The sequence below is a fragment of the Phyllopteryx taeniolatus genome, chromosome 12, assembly GCF_024500385.1.
Source record: "Phyllopteryx taeniolatus isolate TA_2022b chromosome 12, UOR_Ptae_1.2, whole genome shotgun sequence".
NCBI classification, from domain to species: Eukaryota; Metazoa; Chordata; class Actinopteri; order Syngnathiformes; family Syngnathidae; genus Phyllopteryx; species Phyllopteryx taeniolatus.
This window is the reverse complement of record NC_084513.1, coordinates 11,727,969-11,754,232: the sequence shown is the minus strand read 5'-3', so window position 1 is coordinate 11,754,232 and position 26,264 is coordinate 11,727,969. Positions and strand designations below refer to the sequence as shown.

At 41.1% G+C, this 26,264-nt stretch overlaps 1 protein-coding gene across 7 annotated transcripts in view; it reads right to left on the bottom strand.

Moving 5' to 3' along the window:
- Nucleotides 1-26,264, bottom strand: part of tanc1b (tetratricopeptide repeat, ankyrin repeat and coiled-coil containing 1b) — a 120,518-nt gene that overhangs the window by 9,723 nt on the left and 84,531 nt on the right. For all 7 annotated transcript variants that reach the window (XM_061793065.1, XM_061793066.1, XM_061793071.1 and 4 more), the window contains 14 exons: nt 25,677-25,799; nt 25,244-25,525; nt 24,988-25,142; nt 22,123-22,354; nt 21,836-22,002; nt 18,992-19,599; nt 16,324-16,432; nt 16,012-16,134; nt 12,574-12,810; nt 10,788-10,973; nt 9,304-9,382; nt 2,490-2,623; nt 862-985; nt 110-285 (listed from right to left, as the gene is read on the bottom strand). In XM_061793065.1, coding sequence (XP_061649049.1) covers nt 110-285; nt 862-985; nt 2,490-2,623; nt 9,304-9,382; nt 10,788-10,973; nt 12,574-12,810; nt 16,012-16,134; nt 16,324-16,432; nt 18,992-19,599; nt 21,836-22,002; nt 22,123-22,354; nt 24,988-25,142; nt 25,244-25,525; nt 25,677-25,799 — 2,735 coding nt within the window. The remainder of the gene's footprint in view (nt 1-109; nt 286-861; nt 986-2,489; nt 2,624-9,303; nt 9,383-10,787; nt 10,974-12,573; nt 12,811-16,011; nt 16,135-16,323; nt 16,433-18,991; nt 19,600-21,835; nt 22,003-22,122; nt 22,355-24,987; nt 25,143-25,243; nt 25,526-25,676; nt 25,800-26,264) is intronic.

Here is a 26,264-nt window from a genome sequence, read left to right as displayed (position 1 = left end):
GGACAGCGCTACGCGAACTAACACTCAGCAGTGTGTACTCAATGATGACTCAGCCCTGAGGTCAATGTGATTACGGCAGTCGTGTGTTTTGGAATGTACGGCCACGTACGATCTCTGCATCTCCGAAGAAGGCAGCCAGGTCCAGCGGAGTTCGTCCGTTTTTATCCGTGTGGTCGATCACCGCGCCTTTCTCCACCAAAAGCTGTACAACGTTTTTATGTCCTTTTAAACACGCCCAGCTGAGGCCTGTCAGACCCTCCTTGTCCATGGAAGTCAGTGATGCACCTTTTGAGATACACAAAGACTCATGCTGCATTCACACTGGATGCGTTTGGGGCGTTTCACGCGGCGTGATTATACAGAAAGTCAATACAGTTCGCATGGATAGACGCAAATCCGTGTTGGGCGGCGCGAGTGGGATGGGCAGGCGAAAATTCACCTGCGTGACCCGTTTGCTTAAAGCTGGGAGATTTGAACGACAAGTCACATTCGCGTCGTGACAGCCAATCAGCATCGAGAATGGACTACGTCACACACCGCCTCATGTATAGTTGTCGAGTGGAGAAAAATGGAGGGAGGTGATTGTTGCAGTCTGTGGTCAACCTGAGCTGTATGACACGACATGATATCAGTACCGGGATCGAGCAAGAAAGGAGCAGGATTGGAAAGATGCGAAGGACGGAAGCTGGCATACCTGGTAAAGGGTTTGTCTTGATTTCGATCTTATAATTTAATCTAGTTTTTAATCATTCTTTCTTTCTCACAGCTCTATGGATTAGCCTTGTGTATGAAAGGTGCTATACAAAAACACTTGCCTTGCTGTGCATTGAATCATGAAGGGAGTGTGGCCATGTAGCTCACCTTTGGAGAGCAGAAAGTCAACTGTGCTCAGGTGCCCCTCGCAGGCCGCTACCATCAGTAACGTTCTGCCCTGCTTGTCGCTGACGTTAATGTCTGCACCGTGCTGCAGCAGCAGCTCCGCAATCTAGGAGAGAGCACACCGGATTAGTCCTTCACAGCCGGATTTACTGTACACCGCAGGTCCAAGTGGCAACCTGTGATCTCAGATTTCTATTTCCATGTACATTGCACGTGTTTAAAATGACGGAACACATGAAACAACACAAATGGAATGTAAATACAGTAGTACCTTGACTTACAAGTTTAGTTCCGTACCCAAGCTCGTAAAAATTACTTGGATATCAAATACATTTTGCAGTATTGGAATTAATTGAAATACCAGAAATCCCCGAAAAGAACATTAAAGCACCGTATTGAAAATATAAAAACATAACAAAAAGAGAATTTAAAGAAATAAAGTGTAATTAAGATGAAAAGTCACTCACATACAAACACACGGTAGTACTTTAGTGTGTTGTATGCCTTTAATGGAGCGTGGCCTAGTAGGTGACATCAGGAGCTTAAGTCACATGGTCGTTCTATGCTCCTTGTGAGTGTTTTCTTTTTGTACCTGTGCTGTTTGAACTGTTTCCTCACAAAAGAAAGCAAAACAAATCGACAAAGTGACAACTCGTTATTCTAAAAAAATCTTATGTTTGAGCACTTGGAAGTCAAAGTAGCATTGATAACTCCACAAGCGCCCTCCACACAGTGACAACATGGAAGTATGACTATCACTAGAGAATTTTTTTAATCCATTATTCTATCAATTCATTTTTTTTATTTTATCGATCTATTTCTCTATCATTTAAGTTTATAGCATAATCTGTTTGTTAACTGATTATTGTTGTTTATTTGGTATTGTTTAATGATTAAACATAACCAAATATCAATTAAGCAATAAACAGCAATTAATCAAAATCTAAAATCTGTACCCAAATTCCAAATTGTCATAATAATAAACAACAATGTTGAGATATTGCATTTTTCTGTTACCAAACCCTTCTTCTACAATAACTTAAACAACACTTGAACAAACTATTATCCTTGTCTTCTGATTTCAAAACTAGTTATCCCTCAATTTGTTGTGTGATGGTAATATGATTTGGTGATTAAACATTTCACTGTTCTAACGGCCCTGTGAGGGAAATCATAACTACAATGCGGCCCGAGACAAAAATTAGTTTGATACCCCTGTTATAAACGATTAATTGCTTATCAAAATAGTTGTTGATTAATTTGATGATCGATTATTTGTCAATTAATTGATTAATTGTGACACCTCCATACGAAAGTAAACAATAACACAAAAATACAGTCATACCTTGACTTACTTGAGTTAAATTTATTCCGCAACCAAGCTTAAAACTCAGTTTACTCATACAGCAGGGATGTGGCCTTGAGCCAAAAACCCTGAGGTTAGTCGTACTGCTAACTGCATCTTGTCCTCCTATTCACCATTTTACTATGACAAAATAAGTGAATGCTGTGAAGGTTATCAAACACACCAAGTGTTCGAGAACATCAAGCAGCTTAACAGAAATAAGAATCAATGGTTGCCGTGGATACAGGGGCGACGTTTCTCTCACCTGCCAGTGTCCCTGTCTGACAGCGCAGAATAGCGGCGACACCCCCCGCCGGTTGACCTGCTGCACCGTCACCCCCTGCTCCAGCAGAAAGCCGCACACCTCCATCTTGCCTCGGCCGGCGGCTGCTGTCAACGCTAAGGAGCAGACAGAGGACACGGCGCGCTTTATTTCACAGGGAGACAGTCGCCTTATTTCAGTTCAAAGGCGTGCTGCAAATGTATGACACAAATGTGTTTACTACACTTTTAAATGTGTCTTGATTTCACATCATTCAAAAGTTAGTTCCTGGTTTGTTTCGATGTAACGGAGGCTATTTTAAACAGCGGTTGTCCCATATGGTTGTAATTATAGAAGATGAAAGGACTAAAAGGGTAGCAAGCACTCTGACACACATACACAGCTGGTTGCTATGCATCCAGAATAAATAGAATGTGGTAATGGACAGTGGAGAATATGTTAGAACCAAATATCCTTAACTATCAGCAGTATCAGAATCCACTGAATTATCTGCTAATGGTTGCTCTTGACTCAGTAAAACAAAACTGACACAGTTATTGAGATAAACGTTTAATTCATACAGTGAAAACACTTGCATTGCAAATCCATCCATTTTCTGAGCCGCTTCTCCTCACTAGGGTCGCGAGCGTGCTGGAGCCTATCCCAGCTATCATCGGGCAGGAGGTGGGGTACACCCTGAACTGGTTGCCAGCCAATCGCAGGGCAAATACAAACAAACAAACAACCAGTCGCACTCACAATCACACCTACGGGCAATTTAGAGTCGTCAATTAACCTACCATGCATGTTTTTGGGATGTGGGAGGAAACCGGAGTGCCCGGAGAAAACCCACGCAGGCACGGGGAGAACATGCAAACTCCACACAGGCGGGGATTGAACCCCGGTCCTCAGAACTGTGAGGCAGACGCTCTAACCAGTCGTCCACCGTGCCGCCATGCATTGCAAATCATCTTTCCCCATTAAAATGAACGGATATGCCATAAATCGGTTCCATTCTCCCCTAACAACCCAACAAGAAATGTTGTAATGCGTTTTTTTAAATAAGGAAAATAGTACTACATATTATTGTACTTTATAGAAAAACATAGTAATAACATAATTAAACACAATGTAAAGAATTAAACCGTTTGTGCATCACGATTAATTAATTGTGGCTCCTTTTGGTTTGTGTCACTGCGAGGCAGTATAATATTGTCATACAGACACAAACTTTCACAACTACTGTTAAGTGAGTAGCTGTAATAATATTTTTAGGGCCTGACTGATTTGAATTTTTTTAGGCCAATTCCATTATTTGAAAAAATAAAATTTGTCTGATTCATTAAAAAATATACAATGAATAAAATAACTTTTTTGGTCCCTTATTGTTTAAAACAATAAACATGAATTATAGGCAAAACATTTGACTGTTTAACAACACTCAGTCTGGCCCTAAATATTTGAGTCGTTCTTTGTTTTTTTTGTTGTGTGTGCAGAGGATAAAGAATATATGCCTGTGGTTACTGTTATATTGTCTGTCTACGTGTGTTGCTACACTGTTTGTGTTCAAACGTCCATAGCACCGACACAGATTTGGGCGTTTGCCTTTACGTGGTAGCATTAAGCTAGTGGACTTGAAGGTAAAGTTTTATTGTTGTTTTAAATAATAGACATTATCTTACTTTTAAGTTTAGTTGGACAGTAAACCTCAACTGGGAGTGTCAATAAACAACTTGAAACCTCTTTTTTGAAGAACTGTTCACTAGCTGCTAAACTGCTGCTTTTTGTGAAGTGAGTTGAGTTCACTAGAGTTGACGGAGATATAAGAGCTGTATGGTGATGCAGCTCTCATATCTCAAATTATTGCTTGCAAGTCAAAGCAAAAAAAAATGCCCAACGACAGATATCTAAAAAAACTCATAAGTCGGGTCACTCGTATCTCAAGGCACCACTGTACTTACATACGAACTGTAATGCCCTCGTGATTGGGAAAGGAGAGCCACAGTTGCTTGGCATGTTTCAACCATTTGTTGAACGCCGGGAGAACAGTGAAACACAGTCAACAAACTGACACAGAAGCTGCTGTCAGCCACTGCTATCACCTAAACAATCACACGCTGATATCACACACTCTTCAAGGCAAGGGCATATACACAGACACTACAATACATACAGTATTTTCTGGAAATGTTATGTTTGTAATTAGTTTTTTTCTGTTCAAATACATTTACAAGGTAAATGTTTGCCATTGGGATGAACAGGTTGTCCAAATAGAGGCTTTCGTGTAAGAATACCTGTGTTGTTGAGCCTTAATACCCGACTGACAGCATCCTTCTGTTCTCAGAGCTAAAACACCCCAAGAGTACAGTGCTCCGCTCAACACATGAATATCCTCACACTCATTAGGGCAAAGAACCGACCGAGCGGCTTAGGACCAGCGCCATCTGCACCTGGGCCGCGTACAATGAAGATATTTTCTTGATGTGTTTGAGGATGTGTGGGACTGGTGACCACTTAATCCTTGGAAAACGCCAATAATTGGCACACATATGAGAAGAAAACACACTGCACCAAATGATATTCAGCTGCGTTTTATTTTACTTATTTATTTATTTATTTAAATAGCGTAATACAGACAGGTGTTTGTAATATTCTGGTTATCTTATTTGGCGCCCACGACCCGAGTGAGGATAAGCGGTAAAGAAAATGGATGGATGTTATTTTGCTACATTAGATTAAAAACACCTTTCAGTTCTACACCACTGGACCCACAATGCTAAACATATTAGTACCTCTCAAACAGCGTCAGTCAAAATTTATAATTTATTATTTCTCTAGTAGTGACCCACCGGTGAAGCCCTCCTTCTTGGAGAGGAGGTACTAAATCACAAGCTAAGAAAGTTAACGTGATTGCTTCCTCCAGCCAGAATCCCATTATCATCAAATTGCGCACCCGCAGCCTGAACTCATCACAGGTAAATAACATGGAAGATTAACTGACAATCTCAATCATGCAAACACTCTGTTCCGGCAATGGCTTCCAATCGGTTAAAACTGGACCAACCGCTGTGATTTTCTCAAGGTTTTTTTAAAAGGTTTTTGTCTCTGGAATGAATTAAATAATCACATTTCACAGAACACACACAGTTACCTTATCGTCTGGCACCTTGAAACAAAACAAAGGCGATATTATAAATATATGCTGTTTTCTTTTGAACCAATTCTATGCAGCGTGCTAACAAAGACGATCCCTGGGAAGCAAATCATCTCTCTTTGCATAACGGCAAAGCATCCTAAGAGAAAGCTTTAAAAAAGGAAGCGAGCACAGATGTGCAATCTAATCACCCTCTACTCAACAATAGGAGACGTACCAGGCCTATTTGCACAGAGTTGAAAGGTCCATTTCATTTTAAACAGGTGATACACACCATAAGGTACAAAGTGTAATGGCATCCAATAAGAGCCCTTTTCTGTCTAAGCAATAATGCGCAGTTTTGATGACACACTGACAGAATTGAGAGGTGCTAACATAAAGGTGTTTATTATCATAGTTCCAATTGAAAATCATATTGCGAGCAGTTTTCTCATGATGTTCCTATCATGTAGCTAAACAGGGACATAAAAAGTATTCACCTTCTAGTATTATTATCTACCCTACTGGAATTGAATCTAATTGGATTATGCAGGCATGTGAATTCAAATGTCTCGCGAAAGTATGTTTCAGACAAGTCGAACGGCAGCAAATGGAACTTTTCTATGAAGTCCAGCAGCAAACCTTTGATATTCTATTCTATAATATAATATGCATCTGCTAGGGCTGCAGCTATCAAAGATACTGTATCTAGAATCAAGTTTTTTACCGATTACCCCAGCGATTAATGGGACAAAACATGGTTTTGCTTTATTAAACAACAATACCCAATACCAACACACAATATGATGACAAATGTCCTTGTGAGATGCAGGTATTACTTTTATCCACTTGGAGTCACCATACTCACATTCTACACTGTAGTATCTGCGACTTTGAGTTTAGTTGATTTCAAAAGGAGAGGCCTGGCCAATTTAGTGACGTGGCAGTCAGCGAGCGAGAGGCTGTTGTTAGCTCAGGTTAGCGGCTGGCTGTTAACTGGCAAACCGACCCGTTAGCCAATCTATTGTTTTGTGACTTGGTGTCAGTTGTGGCCATAGAAGCTTGTGTGTGAATATGCTTACATATGTGTTTCTTTTGTTATCGTTTGTTCAATAAAGCAATTGAAAGTGTAGTATCTTTGCCCACTTGTGTAAGCATCGCAATACGTTCTAACTAGCGGTGGCAGGTTATATTAAATTAGCTAACATGTGTTTGCTACTATAGCCGTGATGTTGTGGTACGCCAGTTCTGCTTTGCAGTAGCCACATTGCATGTTACCTTCATTTTAAAGTATGAAATGACCACAATGGGATATTCTGTCTTTTACGGACTCGAGCCTCCTGGCTCACTGCCACCGTGCCAATTTGACTTCTTCACCTAGTGGTGTTTGCATCTAGTAACTTTAGTTTGTGTGGAAAAATGATCGGTGCGAAGCTTTGAGGCAGAGATTTTGCTTTGACCTTTTTTTGTAATACAATTATTCGAGTTACTCGATTAATTGTTTCTGACCTATAATCTGCCAGAATCTGAAAATTTTTTTTTTTTAAATAAAATCGATTTCAGTTTACCATTCAGAGAGAATGGTAAACTGTATATACTTTTTTTTTTAATATCTTATCATATCTGGTGTAAGCAACATGAGCGTGACAACTGCATCATTTTATCTAGCTCACAGTGACCTTCAACCTGTAATACTCATTCCAATATGAAGTTTCAGTCCCTGCGAGGCTACGACACGGCGGCAGCCTATTTTCCCCAAATACAGATGGGCTCCCGATGGTTTCTAAATAAGATCCTGGTGGCAACAGGGATATCAGAGAATGTGGTCATCACAAGGATGTGAGAGTCACTTTGCCTCAGCTCAGAGCTGCCACAGACCTGCAATTTCACTTGTGTGCAACGGATGCGATTTAGCATCCACTGGGCGAACACAGCGGAGACGCATGTGCTGGACTGTGGCTATAAGTGGCTCCACCGAGGAGGAATATTTGGGATTCCTTTGTCCCAGTGCAGTACTAAGGTCTGGTGTCCTGTGGTCATTTAGAAGGGTAAATCGCTGCAGTAACTGTGGTGTGGACAGACAGTCCAAACAGGATGACCCACCTTTTGAATGTTTAATAATAATACATGGAATAAAGTAATATATTTAATTAAAAACAGAGCTTGGCGCGGCAAGTTTTGCTTTCAGTGCAACTGGTCACTTTTTTCTTTTTTTTTTAAGAGGGGGAGGAGTTTGGTTTTTCTTGCTCCATATCTTGATGAGCGCTTCCTTTGCAGACACTGAAAATTAACGACATGCAGGCCAGTATGCTGAATTATCAACGTATTAAATCAGCAACAAAAGCACTCAGTGCTCCACTCTAGCGCTCTACTAAGATGTCTTACTCTGCAGACACAATTGTCAGGGCTGTTGTGCAACTTGACCATGTGTGTGCCGGTGTGAGGTCTGCATATTTGTGCATTGTTTTAATCACCGTCAACATTTATTAGTCCAATTTCCTTCTGGATCCAAGGGAACAAATGTAACAACGTAAGTATAGCCTGATCAGATGAGAATTGTACTGTAATGTACTGTAAGTATCGAAACATGAATTGCTCCCAAATGGCCATTGGTAAGGGACTTAAATGATTCCGATCAATACAATACAATTTGAAACAGATTAGATTGCTGATGACTGCCTATATTTTTGCCCATGAGGAATAAAAATTTTTGCAGAAAATTTGATAATTCTTCATTATGTGATCAAGGTTTGAATTCTGACAAAAAAAATTAATGGAATGCTTACACTTTAGAAAATTAAAAGTGGACACTAACAAATGAACTGACCCAGACCAATGAAAAGCTATTGATTAAATAATAATAAAGCTATAATGGCAAAATGCTTAAGATCAATGGAAACAAAGAGAACAGACAAAGAAAATGTATGTATACAGTACACACAAGGACATTTAAAAATAAATCTTTAGTGAGTGTCATTCATAATTCAGCCTATTAGAAGCCGGAAAAAGTGACAGTAGTTGCCTCGGTTGTGCATTCTGACGCCTCAAAGTGCTTAAAGTTATTAAGACAACAGCTGCCCTAAATGAGGACCAATGACCATTACCAAAATATTTATGTAATGTTTAATACAACAATTTGTAGAGGTTCTTAAACCAAACAATGCTGCCTCAAATTTGGGTCTAAATTCCATTCCAACATGTCACGTAATCTGCCAAATTTATGTAAATAAGGCAAAAGTAGATTCTGTTCAGCCATCAAATGATAAAAATGTCCAAACTTGCAACCAGTAAGTCATCCTATAAAAAACCCTGAGACACCTAAATCTAAGTATCTTTGTGGAACAGATGGAGGAGTGCTTGAAAATGTCTAAAGTGTTGTTGGGCTCCAAACAAATAACATCGAGAGGAGACAGCACAGCAGTAATTCAGCGGCGCACTGAAGAACCATTCCTCAGAGGAAATGCTGTGTTTACCAACCTCTAAGTAGAAACCCACATGACCACAACAGCAAATGCTTTTACCAGAAAGAACAGGACACAAGAACGCAATGGGGCCATACAAATGCACACACATACAAAGATATTTGGTTTGAGACCTTCCACTCGCAGGAGAGGACCAGAATGATAAAACACTGGCTTGTGATAAAATGAAGCATGTAATGTAAAAAGATGGATGAAAACATACCTGTCTCTCCCCACAGAGTGTCGTGGCTATCAATTTGCACGGCGTACTCATTCTTCACTGCCAGCAAGCCGCTCACAACCTGCCAGGAAGAAACTTTGATAAATGGCGTACTGTTTCAGCATAAGAGATCAAATAAACCGCCAGGACGATATGTTAATTTGGAGTGAAAATAATGGGCCATGGGAACAACGCGGTGGCACAAACAAAATCCTACACTATGAGATGTTAGCCCCATATAGGGCTCAAAGCAACCTCTGAGATTGAATCTTTAGTTCTTTAGTTATTTGGATGACCATGTTTAGAAAGAGAGGATCACGGGCAAAAAAATTGTCTAGTTCTGCAGTACAGGGGGTCAGTGGTTTGTGACGGTCCTGGCATACAAGGTCTTGACTTGAGATAATGAACTAGTTAGGCCGCCCAGGCAACTGGTTTTGCTGTGATTGTAAATTTGAATCGCAGGTGAATGATGTTGCAATGTTGCAGATAGACTATGTAATAAGAAAACTAGCACTCTACAGTATAGTACTTTATGGAAACGTACAGTAATAACATAACTAAATAAAACTTTAAAAACATTAGTTTGTGCATCATGATTTCATTATTTAATTCAATGGCCATTGTGTGACTGGTGTCTGTGCCTTGGCCACCAGGGCAGGCAGTAAAATACATAGACATACTACATGTAGATTTGATGATGAAACACAAAGGAAGACTGTCGTAACTAAACTGCGGTAATATTAGTTTTTTTGCAGAGGGTAAAGCATACAGTATATGCCTGTGAGTATTTTTATATTGTCTGTCTGTTTGTGTTCAAATATAAGTTGTTTATAAGTACCACAGTATCAATGCTAGCTTTGTTAGCAAGTCTATGGCATTTCCCATTACATGTTAGCATTAAGCAAGCAGACTTTTGTATGGCAAAGTTAAGTGGTTTGGTTTCAGAGTCTCTCCTTTATTCTTGCCTATTTCCTCTCAGCATGGTGAACGACTGGTTAGAGCGTCAGCCTCACAGTTCTGAGGACCGGAGTTCAATCCCCGGCCCCGCCTGTGTGGAGTTTCCATGTTCTCCCCGTGCCTGCGTGGGTTTTCTCCGGGCACTCCCGTTTCCTCCCACATCCCAAAAACATGCATTAATTGGAGACTCTAAATTGCCCGTAGGTGTGAATGTGAGTGCGAATGGTTGTTTGTTTGTATGTGCCCTGCGATTGGCTGGCAACCAGTTCAGGTTGTACCCCGCCTCCTGCCCGATGATAGCTGGGATAGGCTCCAGCACGCCCCAGAGGGCCTAGTGAGGAGAAGCGGCTCAGAAAATGGATGGATGGATGGATAATATATACGGTTAAAATGAACTGCTCAGTTTTTCGACATCGTTTTGCAGCACATTTTAACAGTCACACAAGAATGACAAATACCCAAGATTCTGCATAGATATATGTTGCAGGTATACTTGAAGGGTGAATGACGTGCACACGCATTAAGCAGACCTGTGTATGTCCCATGCTGGCCGCTCCTATCAAAGCCTGCTGTAAGGCTCTGCTCTTCAAAGTGCAGTCCTGCTGCTGCCCCTCGGCGCTCCATACCATCTCCAGCAGGTACTGGATAATATCTGGATGTCCTCGGAGAGCGGCATGCACAAGAGCGCACTGGCCGCTCTTATCGACATGGTCGACCTGGCAAATGCATTTTTGTTAGCTGTATTGCTTCTCACAGGGTGAATCTATTGCATATCTATTGATTGGGGAGCCGTTGCAGATTGTTTAAGAAGATAACCCATCACAGTGTTCACTACTCTGATGAGTTAAAAGCAGATACAATTTTGTATATATGCATGTATGTCATGACAATAAAAATACTTATTCGATTCTTCTACTGCTCACAACATGGTGCATTCCTAAACTCCTATTTTAATGTAATGAGTCACTAGAGTTGTATCAAACATTCTGCATTCAAAAACCTCAACTAAAGCTACAAGTTAGACCCTTTTTACTGAAAAATCTTGACATGCTGAGGAATATTGCTCCTCTAGTATTGTAGGTGGCGATAATGCGCATTAAAAAATTAGTGCCAAAAGCCACACGACAGCTGTGTTCAGAACCATTCACTCATTCCCTACTCCCTAATCACTAAACAGTGGAACCTATTTTTTCATTTGCCCAAGTTTGTGTACGATTTGGTTTTCAACAGGCGGACGACTGGTTAGCACATCTGCCTAACAGTTCTGAGGACTGGGGTTCAAATCCCGCCCGCGCATGTGTGGAGTTTGCATGTTCTCCCCGTGCCTGCGTGGGTTTTCTCCGGGCACTCCGGTTTCCTCCCACATCCCAAAAACATGCATGAATTGGAGACTCTAAATTGCCCATAGGTGTGAATGTGAGCGTGAATGGTTGTTTGTTTAGACGTGCCCTGCGATTGGCTGGCAACCAGTTCCGGGTGTACCCCGCCTCCTGTCCGAAGATAGCTGGGATAAAGTGTTCTCTGTCAATTGACTGTCTGTTCCAACTACCGGAGACAAATTCCTTGTGTGATTTTGGACATACTTGGCAAATAAAGATTATTCTGATTCTGATAAAGATGACCAGAAACACCATAGAATTTCCTGTGGGAAATATTGCTTTGCTTTCCATTGGATTTGGTCATAGTCAGACTTTTTGGAACGGATTAATCACAAAAAGCAATGTTTCACTGTCTCAGGATTTTTATAAAGTGGACTATCCAGTATAGCCCACTCATCAGTCAAATGAAAAATTGCTTTAGAACCTCACTTGAGTCCACTGTGAATTACACCATTTCCTGTCATAATTACAATGTCCGGAATCAACGTCAGCTTGTGGACCTTCCGTAATAAACAATGAACAATTAAATACATTATAATAATACTGTATTGTTTTAAGCTTAGTGTATTTTACAAAATTGATACAAACCAAGCACTTTATGCCCATCCGTGGGGTTAATCTGTTGATTTACCTATAGTAAAGATAATTTTGCACCACAACTCATGAATTTGTCTGGTGCCAAAATGTAAAATTAAAAACCATACCCTAAAAACAGAAAATAGATGTTCGGTATTGGCACAATGCATCATGGGATATATTGTCTTTCTAGTGACCATCGGTTGTTCACTACTCTTCAAAAAGCATTGTGGTATAACCCATACTCACTTCAAATTGGAACAGCACTACAAAAAGGTGTTGACCTTTTTGTAGTGCTGTTGATATAGGGCACTATATAGTGGATCGGGAGTGTCACCGTTTTTAACACGCATCTGCTCACCTTGGCCCCCCGCTTGCAGAGCATCATGACAAGACTCAGGTGTCCCGCAGCCGCCGAGTAGCAGAGAGGGTTCATTCCGTTTTCTGACACCACCTCCACGCTGGCACCGAACTCCAGCAGCAAGGATGCGATTTCCAGATGGCCGAGATGGCACTGGACGCAGATAACTGGCGCGTTGTTCAGCACCTCTGTGCGGTAATTGACGTTGGCTCCACCCAGCATTAGCAGACGACTCACCTGATGTGCCACACAATCAGTGAGCAACATTGGGCTCCTCACTAAAGGTATAATAAAACTATAGTATACATTAAAGATGTATAAAGTACAGTAAAACTGAACCCTGCTGCGAATCCTGTAAATTTTAAATTGCCTATATTGACCGTTTGTTCCGTAAATATACTGTACCACAAAGTATGAACCCAAAATAGTATCATTTTAATCTCATTTTACAACATTACTCTTAAAAATAAATATCTTACAGATGCTTAATAGCCACTCAGCAAAAAGGCACACGTGGAGAAAACTCTATGAAGAACCACACCTTTTTCGCTTCTACCCAACAAAAATCTCTCAGTCGACGTGTGACAATTTGTGTGACAAAAACGGGAAGAGTTATTTCGTGAATAGCTGAAGATGGGTCCCCCCCACCCCCCCCAAAAAAATACATGAATAGGTGTGGGTTAACTACATAAAAATAAAATAAAAAACACAAATAAGTGGCCCTCAATGCAGATTATGATTATGAAGTATTACTGTAGTGGTGCAGTCCGCTGTGAAACAATGAACTTTTGATCAACACAGCTGCTGTCAGATTTTTTTTTCGATAGCTTTTTCAAATTGGTCAGTTTTTCTGAAAATAACAGAGGATAGGTTCCCCCAAAAAATCTGCGAATAGGTGACTTTGCAAATGCCAAACCATGAATATGCAATAGTCCATTGTATATAATTGCCTCATCATACTATTACATAAACACAACAAAGTGATGGATAACTAATTATGAAATCAGACGTTAAGGAACACAGTTCAACTATTTTTTAACTTTATTTTAAAAAGGGGTTTGGTAAAAGTGTAGACAATTTTTAATTTTGGTACAAATTTTAGCGAGAAACAAAGTAGACCCACATGATTTGCTTTAGCGGGCCACCTAAAATGATCGCTACGCCTTGAGTTTGACACCTGTGCTCTGAATTGCCCACAGTTGTGAACGTGAGTGTGAATGGTTCTTTTTCTATATATGCCCCGTGATTGGCTGACGACCAGTCCAAAATAGTGCACCGCCTCTCGCAGCCCACCCGCAATATACTGTAATAAGGACAAGCGTTATTGAAAATGGATGGGTGGATGAATACGATCAATAATACATGCAATAATATATATACCGCCGTATATTTATATTCTAGTCTAATCTCTTAGAAATGTTACCTTCACCTGAACTCAAGCATCTTCTCAAAGTAAAGGACCGACAATCCACTGAAGCAAATATCAAAACAGATTATTCTCCTCTCCGGTATAAGGAAAACCAATAATACACATGTAGTATAACAAAGGCACAGGGCCAAATGAGTATTCCGAGGACAGAATATGAAATAGTGTTAATTTGTTGGTTCTGAATAGATCGACTGTGACGAAGGACAGAACAAGGTCACTCTTATAAATGTTCCATTGTGAGTGATGTTGCACTCACGCATAATAACTCACAAATGTATATTGGTGATGACAAGAAGTGAAACGCTAACACCTGTGACAAGCGGGAAAAAGACAACTTATTTAGCCAGAAGCCAGAAAGCATCAATCAGAGATAATGGCCTTTCTTGAATAGGCTAATGTCTCCTCCCAATACAAACAAAAGAGGAAGCGCACAGCATCTGAATTGATTTCAAATGTTATTGCTAGAGGTTGTACAAACTCTTTGGTATTACTCATAACCAATAAACAATGTGCATAAGAGGGTACAGACTGGTCCACAGGCATCAAACAAAGACGCAAATGGATCTGCCTTGTGCACACTTGAGTTGATTGGGTGGCCGGCATCAAATATTAAGTGTATTTGTGGCGCTACCATGTCTTCTAACACATTACTGACATTCAGGCTACACATTTTATCAACTGAGTAAAAGATTGAGAGGGTTCATGCAACAAAGATGTACAGGTCTGTTACCTTCCATGCTATGTAACTGAACTTTACAACTAACATGACCTATTTTACAGTGTAACTAATACAGCAGATGTCATTTTGCACTGAAGCCAGTGGAGTCACTAGGCCCAAGCGTCCACAACTACAGTCCTGACGGTTTAAAGGAGATGGTTTATGAAGTGAGAGTACACATTTGACCTTCGTGCATCTACATTTACTGTGATGTGACGGGGGCTAACGGTTAATGTTTTTCCAGCCCACTTTCGAGTCATCATATTTTGTTTCCACCGTTCATAGTCTCAGTTACCATAGCCAAAAGTGCGTTATCGTCGTCTAATCATTGATTGCTTCACATACACACGGCATTGGTGGGAAGTAATGAAGTAATTATTGGACTGAAGTAGATTTGTCAGGTATCAGTCAGTATATATTTTTCTGAAGACTTTTTTTTTCTTTTATTCCCTACATTTTAAAACAGATATCTTACTTTCTACTCTTTGTCAAAATAGGTCTGTTAATTTTTTTCCAACCTCGACAGAGACGAAACGACGTTAAAAATACCATTAGCTAATTTGAAACTAGTTCAAAATGTTGGCAAAGCTGTGGGAACACTTATAAGCTTTGTGTAAATTAATAACAAGTTATCAAAATGGATATTTCTGATTAACAGTAAAAATTCATTTTTACTTTTGTACTTCAGGACAATCAAAGTTTGACCGTTTTTACTCTACTGTTAATCGTCTTTGACGGACCAGAAAAGCGCTGTATAAATACTATTATTGTTATTATTATTATTATTATTATTAAGTGAAGGAGCTGAATCAGTACAGTAGGATTGGGACCGAGCACTGCCACACATAACGAAAACCTGCGAAAAATTGACACTGCTCCTAAAAGGGAATTGTAATTGCTTATAGCTGCCACAAATGGCAGCAAAGCACTTAAAATTGATAGGATCATAAAGCATCAACCCCACCCATCTAGAATGTACACAATCACAAACCCATTATACATAAACAGCTGTAGTTAACTTTTAAACAAAATACATGTTAGGGAATAAAGGCAAACCGTAACAGCAAATTCAAGGACTGCCAACGTAACAGGATGTTTCAAACGCAGGTGAAAAAAACCCCACTAAATTAATTAAACAATGAATTCACGACTACACTAAGATTCCATATGATCAGCGAATACCGAACTGCAAAATGTGAGGGTTCCCTGTACTTTTACTATATTCTTTTTTAACATCTGTACTTTTACTTAAGTACAGAGTTTGAGTAATTTTACCACCACACGATCTCACCTTCACATTGGGAGTGTAGAGGTTTCTCAGAGAGGCTAATGCTGCAGAGAGGCCGTCGGCACTGCAGCTGATCCACAAAGCCTGCAGCACACTGGATGACACACCCGTTTTCTTACTCAGGCCCTGCCACACACAGGCAAACAACAATATGAATACACACAAACACACTTGCATAATACATAACTAAAGCTAAATATGAGATCTCCATTCATTGATGACCGCAGTCAAAAACACAGGAATGGAACACCAATAATTATCCAAAAATAAATGTACTTAAACTTGAATAATAAGTTTTACGAGCATCTTTCTTACCTTGAAGATATGTGCCTTAAGAATGTGGTGTCCCAATTCCATGGTCTGTTGCCGATTCAGTTTCCCTTCTTGACGGGACAGCATGAATGCAATGAGAGCGTGACCCGTCCTGTGCAACACAATAGAGCAGTGTTTCCCAATTTTTATTGAGCCAAGGCACCCATTTTACATTAGAAAATCTCATAGCACACCACCAAATTAAAAGTATGAATACTGACTGAAATAATGATCTCATCTCTATTACGTAGGTCCCTTGTACCTTGTATTTACCCAGAAATGTACTTACTTAGTGTGAAATGTGGGTCTATATAATTTAACACAAAGCTGATATACTCGCAGGAAGCCATGACTTATTGGGCTGTATGAATGGCAACAGGTTAATTGGGCCTTTTGCCATCGAGTGGAAGAGCATTTAATAGTTCTGCCTGTCACTATACGTCGCTGGCCTAGACAGATAAATAAAGATAACCCATCCATCCATCCATTTTCAACACCGCTTATCCTGGTTAGGGTCGTGGGACGCTGGAGCCTATCCCAGCTGACTTCGGGCGAAAGGTGGACTACACCCTGAACTGGTCGCCAGTCAGTCGCAGGGCACATATAGACACAGACAACCATTCGCACTCACATTCACACCGTCACTGAGTGGGAACTGAACCCACGCTGCCTGCACCAAAGTCAGGCGAGTGTACCACTACACCATCAGTGACTAAATAAAGATATATTTGGAAATTAACTCATTCACTGGTAACCGCTTTCAAAAGAGTTCTCCATATTGCCTGCCGTTTTAGAGCCTTTTGACTGATCTTTGCTTCTAGTTTTTTTTTCAGTTTTTTAGTAATAAGCTGTAGAACATGGCCTGGTTTCACCAAAAACACTGGTTTCTGACAAAGTAGCAAGGACATTTTTTTTTGTGTGTGCAAAGAAATATGTAAAGCAGAACAATCACTTGGACGCTAAATTTTTTTTGCTTTTGTGACAGCTCAAACTAGAAAAGTCCAAAGCGACTGAGAAAACGCTTTTGATGGGAAAATAATAATTTAATTACACATACACATCTAAGAAATGGAGTGACGCTGACTCACCGCATTGCTCGAGTTGAACATAAATGGCTTTTTTTCCCCACATGGATTCGCCACTTTCTGCATCATCTTTTCTCACAATAGCGACACACACTTTCTACTACCTACCGTGACACATATTATGTTCATACCATACATATACATACCCCTGTTCGAGTGTGAGGTGCCATTCTTCACTGGTATAAGATGTGGTCAACATTCAAATAACTACTTTATCAGGTATGTGCCGTATCATTAAGAGATAGAGGCCCAGCTTCCTTCTTGGAGTGTCATTATAAAGGACATGCATGATTGGAGATCACTTTGATTGGGTTAAAATTCTCTGTAGTCAGAAACAGCCGCAGCATACCAGCTTCTATCTGCATATTCATTCCCTCTGCCAAATCTCAAGCCTTTGTTTTAATGAATGATTAGAATTATGAAACTCTGCTCTGGTGGATTTAGGAATCTGCTCTTTGTGAGCACAGATAATGCAGAAGACCCCGGGAGGGAAAAAAGCAAACAGAACTGATATCATCTTGTCTTCAGTTTTTACAAAAGCCTTTTTTAATCTTTTGTTTAGGGTTGAGTCCAGCTGTTCTTTCTTATCACTGCTGTCAAGATTTACATTTTACAGTGGCCATATAATTATCACATCTCTTTGTTGTTAATTTGTTTTAGAATAGTTTAATTTCTTCCTAATCCTTTTCAGACTAGCGGAACACAGTGTTTCAGTATGGGATATTTATATTGTAGATTTTATTTTCTTGTTTTGTACTGGGCGGCAAGGTGGAAGACTGGTTAGCACCTCTGCCTCACAGTTCTGAGGACCGGGGTTCAAATCCCGGCCCCGCCTGTGTGGAGCTTGCATGTTCTCCCCGTGTCTGCGTGGGTTTTCTCCAGGCACTCCGGTTTCCTCCCACATCCCAAAAACATGCATGGTAGGTTGATTGAAGACTCTAAATTGCCCGTAGGTGTGAATGTGTGCACGAATGGTTGTTTGTTTATATCTGGCCTGCGAATGGCTGGCAACCAGTTCAGGGTGTACCCCGCCTCTCACCCAAAAATAGCTGGGATAGGCTCCAGCACGCCCTTGTGAGGATAAAGCGGTACAGAAAATGGATGGATGGATGTTTGTTGCAGTGTATGTGTACAGCATGTGGAAAACCACCATGCCATACCATACCGTGTTGACTGACTCTCGCAAATATAACTCGCTGCAATGGAAAAAATGCAACCCTTACTTTTCTTATTTTTAAATGTTTTGAGGCACCGCATATACAGGTACTTGATTACTTTTTTTAATGAACCACAAATACATGGCAAGGAAGAAGCGTATTGCCCTAGCCGCTGTAGCTAGATTGTAACTCATAAACATCTGCTGTGATGATGTTCACCTGCGATTCAAATTTCGATCGCATAGTTACTGACGCTTGGCCACTCATGAAAACTACCTGCACAATTTCGCACACTGTGCGACAGTTCAGTAGCGGTTCGCCACATCACTGGGTGTGCGGTGGGCTTTAACGGAACAAGTTAAACTTCTAAGTCAAGGTAGCACTGTGTTTCTTAGTTGGCAGTATTGGATTAGAAAGCAAAGGACTAACCTCGGGTCACAGAGGAAGTCGGTGCTCTCCCCGTCAGCCCTCCACACAAGCCACTCTCTGAAGGACGGGTGGCAAAACATGCGCGTCTTGTCGCGGCGTCTGATGAGGGAGCCCGACAGCAAATCCATGCGTTGCTGGAAGTCCTCCCAGGGCAGCTCCCCTCGGACGTTGCCAGCGTTGATTGCGTGGAACAGCTGCTCGTCGGTCATGGGGTGCAGCGAGGCCAGGGCCACGTTGAGGATGGGCAGCGAACGATCAAAGGCTGAATTGGTCATGAACTTCATGTTGCACTGCAGCTGGTAGAGCTCGGCCAGCGAGACGGGCACCACTTTGTAGCTGGAGCTCTTGATCACCAAGTGGCCCCTCTCGAATAGATCCAGGGTGAGTTTGAGATATAGGTAAGAGCCCTGACTGCGGGAGATGAGGTGGCCGCTGAGCTTTCCCACTGTGACCGGGTCCGCTTTACCGTTGAGGCTTATGTTGTTCATGATGTCCTTGCTGCCACTGATGCGGTACTGGATGTAGGCGTTGAGGTCGTTGCTTATCTCTTTATTGTCCATAAAGTCATCCAGAGAAATCTTGGAGAAGGACAGAAGGCCGGTGATCTCCTATGGAACATAGGAAGTAAATATAGAATTGATTAACTATAAAAGCACGACATTAAACTCAAATGAAAATGATAAAACAGCCAGAGCACTTGTCTATTGTTTCAAATATTTATCACCTCCAAAATCAATAAAAGACTTGCTTGACCTTAGGATCTTACTGGCCAATTTGGAATTGGATGTTTTCTCCCCTGAAAACAATACTGTTTTTCTATTTTATATTTTTTATACTATCACCAATGTGTGGATTATTAGTAAATCAGAGGAAAAATCCTTGAAATAATACCAACCCATCATAACAATGTCGAGGTTGATATATCAAAAGCTCGCTGCAAACTAAAGCTGAAGACATCCTAAGCCTGTGTGTAAAGCGTCACACATTGCGCGTGTGACAAATATCAGAGGAGCATCTCGGAACAGTTGGTGAACTGAGCACACACACTGACTCTTCAGGTTCTAGCAGACACTTGTTACTGGAAGAAATGTTGATATGAACTAGCCAAGTACTTACATTCGGGTACTCACTGATACAGAGTAATGATACTTGATTATGCCATTAAGTCTTTCAAATGTGATGGAACAGTTTTCACTTAAATATAACACTTTTAGGAGTAACAATTTGTCATTACAGACATTTTTAACATCCAACTGCATGTTTTTCTAACGGTTTTGCCACACATTTGACTTAAACGCAGCCTGTAACACAAGGCAATTCAGTTATGCGGTTTCCCAGAACTCTAGGGGGCACTATTTAAAAGGATTACAAAAATAAGGGATGGAGAAGAACATAAAGTAGGGTGGATATACCAGTAGGATAAAGGATGCCATGTTACCCGTGTGTGTTAATTACAAAATAAAGTCAGTAAAAAGACTGCTTCTTGAGAATACTACAAATTATAAAATAAAACAGACAGGAAAACTGAAGTGATACTTGATCACACTATCACTTGCTTCTCTTTACTAAATGTACCGCGCTGCAATGTGTCACCTGCCTGGCCTAGCCTCCGCTACCTCGGCTTAGAGAAATTCTATGCTTGCCTCTGTCACCACCCGAGCATAGTTCATTATCCATTTTGCGGAGCATAATTTGCAGTCGTCTAAAAGTGTTGTAATTCGTGTTTAGCTCAAAGTAGCTGACATGGCTCCTACCTGGAAGGTATGTGAGGCTGGTAAAGTAGTATCGGTGTCGTAGTATCGGAACATTTTTTCCAAGTACGAGTGAAGTACGAACTAACAGAATCGGTCGGCACCTGTATCAGTGCATCCTTGATATGACAACAAAGTCAGATGTGTCAGAAGATGGATGGGATGGCGGCGTGGAGATGAGCAGCGTCCGGCTGCCAAGCAGAGGTCTGAGCCACCGTCTACATTTCAATCTATGTCCTGGGGATTGGAGAAATCAATGCACCCTAATCCTCCAATCCTCAGCCTGTCCGGGGCTGAAGTAACATTGCTCGACGAGATAACGCTGCTCGCGTAACACACACAAATGTGTACACGGATACAGGCGTAGCACTCAATCAGTCCTAATCCACTGAATGGATGCGGTGCTGTTGAAACCAGAAGTGTGTTGACTTCGCCATGGACGGCCAGGCATCCTCCAGTTGATGATCATTGTAAGTATGAATAATGTTCAAATAATTTTCCAATAATAAGGGCAGTTAACTGTCTTTTGAATGACAAAATTGAAGAAACAGAGGAAGCGGATGGACAGCAATCTCAGACTGTCCTCTGAATATGTATAACTTTCCAAATGTCAGTATGACAAAACTCTCTCTCCTTGGCTTAAATCTCAAGAGAGAACATAACAGGGAGGAGGTGAAGAATCAAGGAAATCAAGTTTTTCAACTTGAGAAATAGCTGTCTATACTGCCGACAAAATAAAGCCAAAGCAACATACACAATGGAATGTCAGGGCTTAATCCATGCATTCTTTCATTTTCTATAGCGCTTATCCTGTTCAGGGTCATGGGATGCCGGAGCCTTTCGCAGCTGACTTTAGGCAAAAGAGACTACAGCCTGGACTCGTCGCCAGTCAATCACAGGACAGACAACTCTTCACATTACAGTCACAGTCACTAAGTGGAAAGTGAACCGAAGCCACTTGGACAGAGATCAGGAGAGTCAACCATTACACCTTCAGTGACTCACAGCTTAATTATATGTTAAAAATATTTCACTTTTTTCTAATCATGCCCCAATATCTAAAAAGTCATTACCTTAATGAGTTGTTCCTTACCAGCAAGTTGACACGGACAGTGACAACCAGTTTAAGCCAAGGAGGCAACTTGGTTACGATTTTTGTAATGAAGGAGGCAATGGTGTCTCCGTAGTCAGGCTTATGGAATTCAGCTTCGTTCAGTCCATCTATCAAAATGATGAGATTCTCCTCTGGAATCTTTCGCTCTGGAATGACAGACACACAGAGTTAGGGGAGGAAGATGTGCAGTCAGGTTTATAGAAATCACATCCATGATGTCACTTTTAAAAAGGCCAAACCTGACATTAAAACGGCAATGTTTTTACCTTTACGAAGGTTGGCCAGAGGCTCAAGGACGCCCCTCCGGAAAGCGGCCAGGGGGTCCTGGACGCAGGAGCGCAGACTGAGCATGCTCTGGAGGTGGGGCTCTTTCAGCAAGAGTTCCCGGTATGAATTAAGTTGGTGTGCTCGGCACAACAGGGCGGCGATGCTGTGCACAAACTCTGGGACCAGGCAGGTGTATGTGTTGTCTGCTTGGCAATAATGATAGGCCACTACCTGTAAAGCAACAAGATGGACATGTTAGCTGAAGATTCCTGGTCAATGCCACGTTCAAATATGACCCGCTAGTGACTGGAAATCATTCCAGGGGGTAGCCTGAAAATTTTAGACACTTGAAAAGATTGTTGATAGCTTTGGTCTTTCGTTTGGGGCCGAGCTTTTAAACATAATGAAAAGCTTCTGTGCTATACTATGTACACAAAAGACCTCTTCCTCTCGAGTATTATTAAAATGTCTGTCTAAATCTGTGTCCATAGGCACTTCTGCTTTGCCGAGATAATCCAGCCACCTATCACGATGCTAATTAGACAAACATGATTATTGCACACGCCTGTGTGTCATGGTCTGTGTTTTGGTTTGGGTTGTGTTTAGTTTTGTTCCATGTTTTCCTGTGTTCCATGTTTGTCGTGTGCTCATTAGGTTGTTGTGTCCACCTGTTCTCGTCTACTTTGTGTCGACCAATCAGCTCTCTCCAGCCACTCGTGTCTTGTCCAGGTGTTCCTTGTTGTCTCGTCAATTTGTTTGTATTTAGTTCCCTGGTTTCTTTCAGTTCTTGTCGGTTCATTGTCGTTGTCACATGTCTTTGCCATGTCATAGTCGCCAGCTGTCTTTATCATTGTGGTATGTCATTGTCAGGTGTCATTTTCCCTTTCTATTCCACGTCTTACTCACAGGTCTTAGTTTGTTTCCAGTTTTAGATATTCGAGTGTTTCTTTGTTACTTTGATTTGATTGGTATCTGTTGTGGGACTTCGTTCAGTTTTCCCTTTTTGAAGATTAACTATTATTTTGAGACTCCCGCACTCCTGCCTTGCCTCGCTGCTTCCCTGCAATTGGGTCCACCATGTTCTTGCCTTGCGTTACTCTCCTTCGCCCTAACCACGTACGTGACACTGTGTCTGCCCACAAGAAAAGGCCACTCTAAAATGTGCCTTTTTTACTGTAATGCCACATCTGAGGTGGATGAATTACCTCAGCAAAGGAGAAGTGCTTACTAACAGATTCAGACAGAATTTTAAACAATTTTTTGGATACATAAATTTTGTGTACATAAAAGCATTTTAAATCTTTGAGTTCAGCATGAATAATGGGAGCAAACACAAAAGTTTTGCATTTATATTTTTGTCCAGTGTAATATGGCTCTGCTGGAAACTGTATTACCAGAGTTCATCACAATTTTTTCATCACAGAAGATAAAGTAGTCTTTTGAGAAAAATATCCGGCCAACTACCACAGAGTATCTGATTAAGACAGTACAAAGCGCTTAATCACCTAAAATAAACTCTAAATAAAAAAATCCCAGGTGGACTTCTGATTCTGAGCATGTCGAGGAAAGAGGTAGAAGTCGTAAAGAAGGAACAGAGATGCCTGGGGGGAGCACTGTCCTAATTCCACTCCAACCTGGAGGAGCTGACACACTTTCAGGGTCAATGGGTGGAGGGAGCAGGTGACCTGTTCTTCTATTGGATACATGTCAGTTGCTCACTGATTAGTCATGCAACCTTGACCAGCTTCTGAAATAGTCACAGCCTGCTCGTCCCAAGCAAGGAAAAAAAATGCTAACTTTGGCTGAGCATGAGGGATTTCTAATGACCTTTGTGTATTAACTTAAATATTGAGACAACTAAAGCAATATAGTTTGGTGCAGTTAAATACAGTACAGTACAACATTCACGTGATGTAATTGGCAAAAGCTGTGATCTGTAACAATACATGTAATCTGTAACAAAACAAGTAATCGTACCACTAATGTGTTTATGTACTACCGAAGTATATTGCTGACACACACGAAAAAAAAAAAGTTCAGTATCACATTGTAATGTGATAAAGTTTGTTTTAATGTGATAGATTTCATGTTTTAACCTGATAAATTTCACGTTTTAACGTGATAAAGTATCACATTAAAACATGCTAAGACTGACTTCACCACTCGGCTAAACAAAACAAAGCAATTCCTTCTGGCTCAAGTCACTGGCGGAACTCATCGAAGGTACAGTATGTGTGCCATCTATTTATCTATGTATGTATGTATGCATTTATTTATTTATTTTTTACAGTATTATCGAAGAGCAGCGTAGTTACGTAGCTTGAAACTTACAAGACATAAAAAGAAGACACACGTACATAGGACTCCGCCAGTGGCCTGAATGGGAATGGAATTGCTTTGTTTTGTTTTGCCAAATGCGAAAATTATGCTGTTCACATTTTAACTTGATAACTTACCACGTTAAAACATGAAACTCATCATGTTAGAAAGTGAAAATTATCATTCCAAAGTTAAATTGATCACGTTAAAACATGAACTTTATCTTAGTTACAGAACACTGCTCATTAGTCAATGTACCACTGTTGCACCAACTGCTGATAGACAACATGGTGCTAACGAAATCCAGATCAAGATTGAGCATTTCTAACTATATGTGAGGACATTAGGTTGTGGCTTCTTATTGCTGCATGAAGGGTCCAAGGCACAGCCATAGCTCCAAAACAATATAGCAGCTCACAATTGCCTCTTGAGGAACACCACCTTATTCAGGCTCAAATAAATGATCCCAATAACAACATCCCCCCTTTGTACCTTGGACCCATTGACCCCCACCTCCCAGCCATAGTGCTTTAACGAAAATGTACCTTTGAAGCCAGCCGTTTGACAGCCTCCTCCCTGCGGCGCTGCATTTCAGGGGTTCCTGGACAGCTATTGGTCCTCAATGTATTCGTAGCACTCGAGGGGGGAGTGGGCTGCGGGGGCTGGCTGAGAGGAAGTTCTGAGTTTGACCCTACACCACCTAGATGAGAGAAATGGTGCTATTAATTGCCGTTTTTGTTTTGGCAACCATGATTGCGGTATTTTATAGTAGTAGTTTATAGTAGAAATGTTGTTTATTACTCTTAGGAGAGGCACTAGGACTGTTGGATGCAATCTGTCGCATGCGCCCGCCATGGCAGCTCAGCGCGACCAGGCGGGAGATAATGGCTGTCTTCCCATAACCCACACTGCCCACTACCACGACGCCATGACTCTCCGCGGACTCTCTGTCCTTCAAGACGTCTTCCAGTTTCTGGAAGAGCCAATCTCGGCCCACGAACACAGAATCCATGGTGATGCTGGGCACCTCGAACAACAGGGGCTTGAGCATGATGTCCACGGGTTTGTAGGGGGAGAAACGACCTGGGAAAAAGGTCAGGAAAAATGGAACATATCATTGAAAACATTCAGCTTTCCAATACCCAGAGAGGTTTAAAGTTGAAATTGTGTTCTAATCCAAAGTCGGTTTATCTCCCCAGATTGCATGTACAGTAATAACACATATTGCAGTCACCTTTAGAGTCCTGAGGTGGCCTTCCCCCTGTATTGTGCCAGGGGAGGCGAATGGATGTACGCAGCGGTGTGTTGCGCTGTTCATCGAGATAGCTCAGGTCTTCCAGCTTTGTGGAGCTGGTTGCTATTGATACAGAGGAAGGAAAAAAAAGAGTGAAGGAAACATTCGGGTGAATCTTGATTTTGCTTATCGCAAATGTAAAGTGCAAAGTAGAGAAAAACATAATCCAGCGTGGTTTTATTGCACATTTGGGGTCTCCATGTGGAGATAAAGACACTTTTGCGGCTTGCTTGCAAAAGGTGTAATGATACTGTTTTGGTGCAGCAGAATGTACTTGAAAGTATCCCCCACTCAAACCTTTAAACTCTTTGTCAATACCACAGACTCGACAATTGGAAGCTTTCTTCTCTATAAATAAAATAAATTTTATGTAATTTTCAAGTGTCTGTTGGTATCATTTGAATATTCCGTGAAATGAGATTTGAGATTTAGATTGCTGTAAGAAAACATTCTCAGAAAACATTACTCTGGCAACTCTGGCAGAGATATTTGTGTACTTCATTTTATTTGGACCAAAGAACCATAACT